Genomic DNA, 10,906 nt, shown 5'->3' with positions numbered 1-10,906 from the left:
CTAAAAACTTTCCGAATACACTGTATGTATGCAATGAGTGTCACTGCCACAGTCTATTGTTTCTATTAAAGGTTTTGTGGGACCTGTTCCACAATGAAAAAAGGCTTTTTAAGTCTTCTAGGGACCCAGTCACGTGGAAACATGACTATGGTACTTCAGCACTATATAGGCCTCTATACTATGTTGCTGGGTCAGGGGTTTACACAATGGGGCCCACAGATTCTTTGGGTTTGGTCAGGTATAAAAGTAAGGGTTAACACAGACAGGACATCAGTTTAGCAACAGCACAGCAACTCAGTGAACAACAATGACCACCACCGGCATGAACATGGGAAGAGTAAGCATTATTAGAAAATGATTTCCAATACATTCATCTCTATATTATCTTTAGATCATTACATTCAAAACTCAAAGCTTCTTATATTTGTTGCATTTATTGAATTATATATTGAGAAATAATAAATAAATACCTTGTGTTTTCAGGCCATCTTCTATGAGGACAGGAACTTCCAGGGCCGCTCTTATGAGTGCAGCTCTGACTGTCCTGACATGTCCTCTTACATGAGCAGGTGCCAATCCTGCAGGGTTCAGAGCGGCTGCTTCATGGTGTACGAGCGCCCCAACTACATGGGAAACCAGTTCTTCATGAGGAGGGGAGAGTACTCAGACTACCAGAGTATGATGGGAATGAACGATGGTATCAGGTCCTGCCGCATGATCCCCATGGTAAGCCATATGATTTTCAGGCTGCTGTAACAGTCCCACTAGAAGTAGCTGTGTGAAGTCCATAATCACACAAATCATATTGGCCATGTGAGCTTATCAACAGTCTGGTGTAGTCAGTAATTATTTAAAATATTTTTATTTCCCAAATAACAGCACCGTGGAAACTTCAGGATGAGGATCTACGAGAGGGAGAACTTCGGAGGTCAGATGATGGAGCTGATGGACGACTGTGACTCCATCATGGATCGTTTCCGCATGTCTGACTGCCAGTCCTGCAATGTGATGGACGGTCACTGGCTGATGTATGAGCAGCCCCACTACAGAGGCAGGATGATGTACATGAGGCCTGGAGAGTACAGGAACTTCAGGGATATGGGCATGGGAATGGGAGGCATGAGCGGTGGCATGAGGTTCATGAGCATGAGGCGTATCACTGATATGTGCTAGATATTTTGTGTTGACCAAATAAAAGTGATTGGTAATCCGTAGAAATTGAGTGTGCTGCATCATTTCAATATTTTGGTGTTTTGTAATTACATCTAGATATGGGAAAAAACTGATGTTAAAGGCACATTCATCATCATCATTCACACACATCTATTTCAAATAGTTGTTTTCCTGGCATTGTTACTAGAAAGATTTGAATAACATTTACAGTTAAAGTCGGAAGTTTACATACACCTTAGCCAAATACATTTAAACTCAGTTTTTCACAATTCCTGATATTTAATCCTAGTAAAAATTCCCTGTCTTAGGTCAGTTACGATCACCACTTTATTTTAAGAATGTGATACGTCAGAATGATAGTAGAGAGACTGATTTATTTCAGCTTGTTTTTCTTTCATCACATTCCCAGTGGTTCAGAAGTTTACATACACTCAATTAGTATTTGGTAGCGTTGCCTTTAAGTTGTTTAACTTGGGTCAAACGTTTCGGGTAGCCTTCCACAAGCTTCCCACAATAAGTTGGGTGAATTTTGGCCCATTCCTCCTGACAGAGCTGGTGTAACTGAGTCAGGTTTGTAGGATCCTTGCTTGCACACACTTTTTCAATTCTGCCCACAAATGTTCTATAGGATTGAGGTCAGGGCTTTGTGAAGGCCACTCCAATACCTTGATTTTGTTGTCCTTAAGCCATTTTGCCACAACTTTGGAAGTATGCTTGGGTGTCATTGTCCATTTTGAAGACCCATTTGCGACCAAGCTTTAACTTCCTGACTGATTTCTTGAGATGTTGCCTCAATATATCCACATCATTCTCATTCTCATGATGCCATCTATTTTGTGAAGTGCACCAGACCCTTCTGCAGCAAAGCATCCCTACAACATGATGCTGCCACCCCATGCTTCATTGTTGGGATGGTGTATTTTTGTTTCATCAGACCAGAGGACATTTCTCCAAAAAGTACAATCTCCCCATGTGCAGTTGCAAACCGTAGTCTGGCTTTTTTATGGCGGTTTTGGAGCAGTGCCTTCTTCCCTGCTGGGCGGCCTTTCAGGTTATGTCGCTATAGGACTCGTTTAACTCTGGATGTAGATACTTTAGTACCTGTTTCCTCCAGCATCTTCACAAGGTCCTTTGCTGTTGTTCTGGGATTGATTTGCACTTTTCACACCAAAGTACGTTAATCTCTAGGAGACAGAACGCATCTCCTTCCTGAGCGGTATGACGGCTGCGTGGTCCCATGGTTTTTATACTTGCGTACTATTGTTTGTATAGATGAATGTGGTACCTTCAGGCATTTGGAAATTGCTCCCAAAGATGAACCAGGCTGGTGGAGGTCTACAATGTTTTTCTGAGGTCTTGGCGGATTTCTTTTGATTTTCACATTATGTCAAGCAAAGAGGCACTGAGTTTGAAGGTAGGCCTTGAAATACATCCACAGGTACACCTTCAATTGACTGAAATGATGTCAATTAGCCTATCAGAAGCTTCTAAATCCATGACATAATTTTCTGGAATCTTCCATGCTGTTTAAAGGCACAGTCAACTTAGTGTATGTAAACTTCTGACCCACTGGAATTGTGATACAGTGAATTATAAGTGAAATAATTTGTCTGTAAACAACTGTTGGAAAAATTACTTGTGTCATGCACAAAGTAGATGTCCTAACCGACTTGCCAAAACTATAGTTTGTTCCATTTGTGGAGTGGTTGAAAAACGAGTTTTAATGACTCCAACCTAAGTGTATGTAAACTTACAGTTGAAGTTGGAACTTGTACCCTATACCATAAAGCCAACTAAATGCTGTTATGGGTATTACTTATTGACTGCCAGAAAGCATTTCAATTAGACGATAAAGAAGGATTTTGATGTTAACTGCTACACACGCCTCTTGGAGGGACCGCAACACCCTGCTACAGTCAACTCCCCGTGGAGTGAAAGAGGTATGTGACTGCAGGTGCGGGTAAGGATGACAGAGGAAGAATATATTTCCATTAACAGGGAATTTATTTCCTCCTTCACACGGTAATTTGGGGAAAGGGGCTAGACGGAACCAAAGCAAAGAAAGTAAAAGTTAAAGAGCCCCCTCTCCTACCTACCCACAATTTACCTAACTTCCACCAACTGGTGCACTAACCAAAATACAGGGGATGGTCCGCCCAGGTCTTACCTAGTGTGCATAGACATAGTACATACTACGGATATATGTATGCCCGCAGGCCTCTTGCCTAAGCACTCCCAAGGTGCCTTCCCCTTCCTCCCTGGGAACAAATGAAACATAATAGTACAAACTTAAAGTGAACAATTTCACTAATCAAAAACACAGTCCTATGGCATACACAAACATCAGCAGGACCGGCTACAAAATACCTTACAAAAATTCATACAAACCAACAACAAAACATACAGAGAATCTCTCTCTCTCTCGCTCTCGCTCTCTCTCTCTCTCTCTCTCTCTCTCTCTCTCTCTCTCTCTTTCTCTCTCTCTCTCTCTCGACAACCAACACAGAACATACCAAGAAGCTCTCTCGTAACATTAACACTAATGCATTAGTCAACTTGTAGAGCGAATAAACTTAGCTAATCATACACATTGCGCTACTGCACAAACATCCAATCAACCTTTGTCTCCAACATGAGCCAGTCTCCAATAAACACTAAAACATATTGCTACAGTTTACTTAATCTTTTCTTTACATCATTATACAACTTCAATTACAAAGGTGCCATGGTAATTGTCAATAAACAGAGTAAGATAGTGTAAATGGTAATTCCATGTACAGCTTTTTTCCAAATAACCAGCAGAGAAAAATAGTCAAATAAAGACAAAATAAATTATATATATATTTGTTGAAAAATAATTAAAAAAATAAGAGACTTAAATTACCCTCCACAGCCATATTATTGGCATTGTGTGGCTCAGTTGGTAAGAGTGTGGCGCTAGGTTCGTTATTATTATTATTTGTATTATTATTATTATTATGAAAATATGTAATTTTAGCAATATTGGTGTGATTTATATTGAGGCTCATGTTGCAAGTTAGGATAATAATTGTTTATGGAAAACATCCCCTTCTGTAACATTTTCAATAAAAAAAGTGTGTTTTCAATATAATCCTTGTTAGAGCTTCTATTTGTGTCCGCAATTTCCACATTTTGTTACGTTACAGCATTATTCTAAAATTGACTAAATACATTTTTTCTTAAATGGAAGAAGTTTGGAACCACCAAGATTATTCCTAGACTGAGCAATCGGGGGAGAAAGGCCTTGGTCTGGGAGATGACCAAGAACCCGATCGTCAGAGCTCCAGAGTTCCTCTGTGGAGATGGGAGAACCTTCCAGAAGGACAACCATCTCTGCAGCACTCCACCAATCAGGCCTTTATGGTAGAGTGGCCAGACAGAAGCCACTCCTCAGTAGAAGGCACATGACAGACCGCTTGGAGTTTGCCAAAAGGCACATAAAGGACTCTCAGACCATGAGAAACAAGATTCTCTGGTCTGATTAAACCAAGATTGAACTCGTTGGCCTGAATGTCAGACGTCACGTCTGGAGGAAACCAGGCACCGCTCATCACCTGGCCAATACCACCCCTACAGTGATGCATGGTGCTGACAGCATCAAGCTGTCGGGATGTTTTTCACAGCAGGGACTGGGAGACTACTCTGGATCGAGTGAAAGATGAACAGAGCAAAGTACAGAGAGATCCTTGATGAAAACCTGCTCCAGAGCGCTCAGGACCTCAGACTGGGGCAAATTTCCACCTTCCAACAGGACAACGACCCTAAGCACACAGCTAAGACAACGCAGGAGTGGCTTCCGGACAAGTCTCTAAATGTAACAAAATGTGGAAAAGTCAAGGGGTTTGAATACTTGAATGCACTATATACAGTGCCAGTCAAAAGTTTGGGCACACCTACTCATTCAAAGGTTTTTCTTTATTTTTACATTGTAGAATAATAATGAAGACATCAAAACTATGAAATAACACATATGGAATCATGTAGTAACTAAAAAAGTGTTAAACAAATATACTTGATATTTGATATTCTTCAAAGTAGCCACCCTTTGCCTTGATGACAGCTTTGCACACTCTTGGCATTCACTCAACCAGCTTCGTGAGGAATGCTTTTCCAACAGTCTTGAAGGAGTTCCCACATATGCTGAGCACTTGTTGACTGCTTTTCCTTCACTATGCGGTCCAACTCATCCCAAACCATCTCAATTGGGTTGAGGTCGGGTGATTGTGGAGGCCAGGTCATCTGATGTAGCACTCCATCACTCTCCTTGGTCAAATAATCCTTACACAGCCTGGAGGTGTGTTTTAGTTCATTGTCCTGTTGAAAAACAAACGATAGTCCCACTAAGCGCAAACCAGATGGGATGTGGTAGCCATGCTGGATAAGTGTGCCTTGAATTCTAAATAGATCACTGACAGTGTCACCACCAAAGCAATCCTACACCATCACACCTCCTCCTCCATGCTTCACGGTGGGAACCTCACATGCGGAGATCATCCATTTCACCTACTCTGCGTCTCACAAAGACATGGCAGTAGGAACCAGAAATCTCAAATTTGGACTCATTGGACCATAGAACAGATTTCCACTGGTATAATGTCCATTACTCGAGTTTCTTGGCCCAAGCACGTCTCTTCTTACTATTGGTGTCCTTTAGTAATGGTTTCTTTGCAATAATTCGACGATGAAGGCCTGATTCACGCAGTCTCCTCTGAACAGTTGATGTTGAGATGTGTCTGTTACTTGAACTCTGTGAAGCATTTATTTGGGCTGCAAATTCTATGGCTGGTAACTATATTGAACTTATCCTCTGCAGCAGAGGTAACTCTGGGTCTTCCCTTCCTGTGGCGGTCCTCATGAGATCCAGTTTCATGCCAGCTTGATGGTTTTTCCACAAAGTAACTTTTAACAAGGTACACCTGTTAATTGAAATGCATTCCAGGTGACTACCTCATGAAGCTGGTTGAGAGAATGCCAAGAGTGTGCAAAGCTGTCATCAAGGCAAAGGGTGGCTACCTAGAAGAATCACAAATATAAAATATATTTTGATATGTTTAACACTTTTTTGGTTACTACATGATTTCATGTGTTATTTCATAGTTTTGATGTCTTCACTATTATTCTACAATGTAGAAAATAGTCAAAATAAGTATGTGTGTCCAAACTTTTGACTGGTACTTTTGACTGATACTGTATATACTGTATATACAGTGCATTGGCCAGGGACGCAGCCATGGGTGGGCCTGGGAGGGCATAGGCTCACCCACTTGGGAGCCATGTTCAACCAACCAATTCCCCACAAAAGGACTTTATTACAGACAGAAATACTCCTCAGCCACCCCCCAACAAATTCTCTAAAACTACGTTGGAGGTGGCTTTTTGTAGAGAAATTAACATTACATCTCTGGCAACAGCTCTGTTGGACATTCCTGCAGTCAACATCGCAAATCCATGCTCCTCAAAACATGAGACATCTGTGGCATTGTGTTGGGTGACAACACTGCACATTTTAGAGTGGCCTTTTATTGTCCCCAGCACAAGGTGCACATTTGTAATGCTCATGCTGTTTAATCAGTGTCTTGATATGCAACACCTGTCAGGTGGATGGATTGTCTTGGCAAAGGAGAAATGCTTACTAACAGGGATGTAAATAAATGTATGCGCAAAATCTGAGAGAAATACGTTTTTTGTGCGTATGGAACATTTCTGGGATATTTTATTTCAGCTCATGAAACATGGGAACAAAACTTTAAATGTTGGGTTGATATTTTTGTTCAGTAATATTTCCAGAGACACTTTAATCTAAATGACAGAAATTCAAATTTTGTCCCCCGTTTGACTGTACATAATGACCCTTTCCCATCTGTGGTAACAAAGAGTTGGAGCAACCATAGCATAGCATGCAGCTGACTCATGTGTTAAATACAATGGAACCGGAGATTCTTTGGATGTCACATCAGGTATAAAACAGGCTGCAGACTAGCATAGCTATAGCATTGCTCAAAATAACCATAAACATGCACGGAAAGGTGAGTTCACCAGTTATTTTAAGTTTAGAGGTCAAATTATCTGATTAATGCTGTATATACATTAAGTTTATTAGCAATATGTACAGTATTTACAGTAATAACACTATACAAAGTACAGTGTGCCATTGTATTGTGACCAACAAAAAAGGGAAAGTTCTAGAAAGTTCTGAACACATTCTGGTCACGTATTGTTCTGGCTAATTGCAAGAGTATTTGTTGCAGATCATCTTCTACGAGGACAAGAACTTCCAGGGGCGTTCCTATGAGACCAGTCAGGACTGCCCTGACATGTCCTCCCACCTGAGCAGGTGTCACTCCTGCAGGGTTGAGAGTGGCTGCTTCATGGTCTACGATCGCCCCGACTTCATGGGAAACCAGCACTTCATGAGGAGGGGCGAGTACCCTGACTACCAGCGCATGATGGGTTTCAATGACTGCATCCGATCCTGCCGTAATATCCCCATGGTATGAACCACTACGACACATCTCTGACAACAGTTTAAGTTTTGAATAAACTAATCCCATGTTCAAAATGTATGTTAACAGCACAGAGGAAACTACAAGATGAGGATCTACGAGAAGGAGAACTTCGGAGGTCAGATGCACGAGATGATGGACGACTGTGACTCCATCCAGGATCGTTACCGCATGTCTGACTGCCAGTCCTGCAACGTGATGGACGGCCACTGGCTGATGTACGAGCAGCCCCATTACAAAGGCAGGCAGATGTACATGAGGCCTGGAGAGCACAGAAATCTCAGGGAGATGCAGGGACACAATGGAATGAAGTTCAGTTCCATCAGAAGGATCACCGACTCCTGTTAAATTCACAGGACCACTTGTTCAATGAAACAGTTGATTTTTAAATAAAAATGTGTTTTTCTTATTTAATATCAAGTTTTTTGTCTTGTTCTGCAAAAGTCTAATGCTACCCAACACAACACATTTTCACCAGTCCAGTCCTGCTCTGTCATGATTCAAATATTTAAGTGTAATTTTCCATGAGTGGTTGAAACTCCATTGATCCTATACTCTTTACTTTTGAATACAATCACCAAATTAGGCAGGGTACACCATAGTATCACTCTACTACTGGAGCCCAATTTAGTAGAACTAGAGTCCCATGATTAGATAAAAAACAAAGAGTAGGGGAAAGTGTTGGAAGTGGTAATATAACTATCAATGCTTAGCTTTTACCTAATTTTATTTTATTTATTTATTTAACCTTTATTTAACCAGGTAGGCCAGTTGAGAATAAGTTCTCATTTACAACTGAGACCTGGCCAAGATAAAGCAAAGCAGTGCAACACAAACAACACAGAGTTACACATGGAATAAACAAATGTACAGTCAATAACACAATAGAAAAGTCTATATACAGTGAAATCTAATGAATGTAGCTAAATGTTATTTTATGTATTTTTAACTTTTTGTTGTATTTTTGGTTGTATTTCCTTCCTTATTCCTATTTAGGTGAAATGACCAAGTACAGTGTCTGACCCAAAACATGACCCTGTAGGGACAGAACATGACGCGGTGTCTGACCCAAAACATGACCCTGTAGGGACAGAACATGACGTGGTGTCTGACCCAAAACATGACCCTGTAGGGACAGAACATTTTTTATTTTTTTATTTCACCTTTATTTAACCAGGTAGGCCAGTTGAGAAGAAGTTGTCATTTACAACTGCGACCTGGCCAAGATAAAGCAAAGCAGTGCGACACAAACAACAGCACAGAGTTACACATGGAATAAACAAACGTACAGTCAATAACACACAAAAAAAAAGTCTATATACAGTGTGTGCAAATGGTGTAAAGAGGTAAGGCAATAAATAGGCCATAGTAGCGAAGTAATAACAATTTAGCAAATGAACACTGGAGTGATAGATGTGCAAATGATGATGTGCAAGTAGAAATACTGGTGTGCAAAAGAGCAAAAAAAGTAAATAAAAACAATATGGGGATGAGGTAGGTACGAGATTGGATGGGCAATTTACAGATGGGCTGTGTACAGCTGCAGCGATCGGTAAGCTGCTCAGATAGCTGATGTTTAAAGTTAGTGAGAGAGATATGAGTCTCCAACTTCAGCGATTTTTGCAATTCGTTCCAGTCATTGGCAGCAGAGAACTGGAAGGAAGGCGACCAAATGTGGTGTTGGCTTTGGGGATGAACTGTGAGATATACCTGCTGGAGCACGTGCTATGGGTGGGTGTTGTTATCGTGTCCAGTGAGCTGAGATAAGGCGGAGCTTTACCTAGCAAAGACAGATAGATGACCTGGAGCCAGTGGGTCTGGCAACGAATATGTAGCGAGAGCCAGCCGAATAGAGCATACAGGTCGCAGTGGTGGGTAGTATATGGGGCTTTGGTGACAAAACGGATGGAACTGTGATAGACTGCATCCAGTTTGCTGAGTAGAGTGTTGGAGGCTATTTTGTAAGTGACATCACCAAAGTCGAGGATCGGTAGAATAGTCAGTTTTACGAGGGTATGTTTGGCGGCGTGGGTGAAGGAGGCTTTGTTGCGAAATAGGAAGCCGATTCTAGATTTAATTTTGGATTGGAGATGTTTAATATGAGTCTGGAAGGAGAGTTTACAGTCTAGCCAGACACCAAGGTATTTGTAGTTGTCCACATATTCTAAGTCAGAAGCGTCCAGAGTAGTGATGCTAGTCGGGCGAGCGGGTACAGGCAGTGATCGGTTGAAAGCATGCATTTAGTTTTACTAGCGTTTAAGAGCAGTTGGAGGCCACGGAAGGAGTGTTCTATGGCATTGAAGCTCGTTTGGAGGTTTGTTAACACAGAGTCCAAAGAAGGGCCAGATGTATACAGAATGGTGTCGTCTGCGTAGAGGTGGATCAGGGAATCACCCGCAGCAAGAGCAGCATCGTTGATATACAGTTGAACTCGGAAGTTTACATACACCTTAGCCAAATACTTAGCCAAACTCAGTTTTTCATAATTCCTGACATTTAATCCTAGTAAAAAGCCCCTGTCTTAGGCCAGTTAGGATCACCACTTTATTTTAAGAATGTAAAATGTCAGAATAATAGTAGAAAGAATAATTTATTTTAGCTAGTTTTTCTTTCATCACATTCCCAGTGGGTCAGAAGTTTACATACACTCAATTAGTATTTGGTAGCGTTGCCTTTAAGTTGTTTAACTTGGGTCAAACGTTTCGGGTAGCCTTCCACAAGCTTCCCACAATAAGTTGGGTGAATTTTGGCCCATTCCTCCTGACAGAGCTGGTGTAACTGAGTCAGGTTTGTAGGATCCTTGCTTGCACACACTTTTTCAGTTCTGCCCACAAATGTTCTATAGAATTGAGGTCAGGGCTTTGTGATGGCCACTCCAATACCATGATTTTGTTGTCCTGAAGCCATTTTGCCACAACTTTGGAAGTATGCTTGGGGTCATTGTCCATTTTGAAGACCCATTTGCGACCAAGCTTTAACTTCCTGACTGATTTCTTGAGATGTTGCCTCAATATATCCACCTCATTCTCATGATGCCATCTATTTTGTGAAGTGTACCAGTCCCTCCTGCAGCAAAGCACCCCCACAACATGATGCTGCCACCCCCGTGCTTCACAGCTGGGATGGTGTTCTTCGACTTGCAAGCCTCCCCCTTTTTCCTCTAAACATAACGATGGTCATTATGGCCAAACAGTTCTATTTTTGTTTCA

General features: G+C 41.4%; 2 protein-coding genes across 2 annotated transcripts; both read left to right on the top strand.

Annotated features, from left to right (window-relative positions):
* The first annotated feature begins 233 nt into the window (after positions 1–233).
* On the top strand, positions 234–1,218 carry LOC106586360 (gamma-crystallin M3-like). Its single transcript, XM_014173557.3, has 3 exons — positions 234–337; positions 484–726; positions 880–1,218. The coding sequence occupies exons 1-3, from the start codon at positions 308–310 to the stop codon at positions 1,171–1,173; spliced, it is 567 nt and encodes a 188-aa protein (XP_014029032.1). The 5' UTR covers positions 234–307; the 3' UTR covers positions 1,174–1,218.
* A 5,930-nt stretch (positions 1,219–7,148) lies between these two features.
* On the top strand, positions 7,149–8,111 carry LOC106586359 (gamma-crystallin M3-like). The gene is made up of 3 exons (XM_014173556.3): positions 7,149–7,220; positions 7,443–7,685; positions 7,767–8,111. The coding sequence occupies exons 1-3, from the start codon at positions 7,209–7,211 to the stop codon at positions 8,043–8,045; spliced, it is 534 nt and encodes a 177-aa protein (XP_014029031.1). The 5' UTR covers positions 7,149–7,208; the 3' UTR covers positions 8,046–8,111.
* Positions 8,112–10,906: the final 2,795 nt, after the last annotated feature.

Source organism: Salmo salar, chromosome 25, assembly GCF_965601325.2.
Source record: "Salmo salar chromosome 25, fSalSal1, whole genome shotgun sequence".
In the NCBI taxonomy this organism is placed as follows: domain Eukaryota; kingdom Metazoa; phylum Chordata; class Actinopteri; order Salmoniformes; family Salmonidae; genus Salmo; species Salmo salar.
Note: the sequence above shows the minus strand (reverse complement) of the source record. Positions and strands in the feature narration are given on the sequence as shown.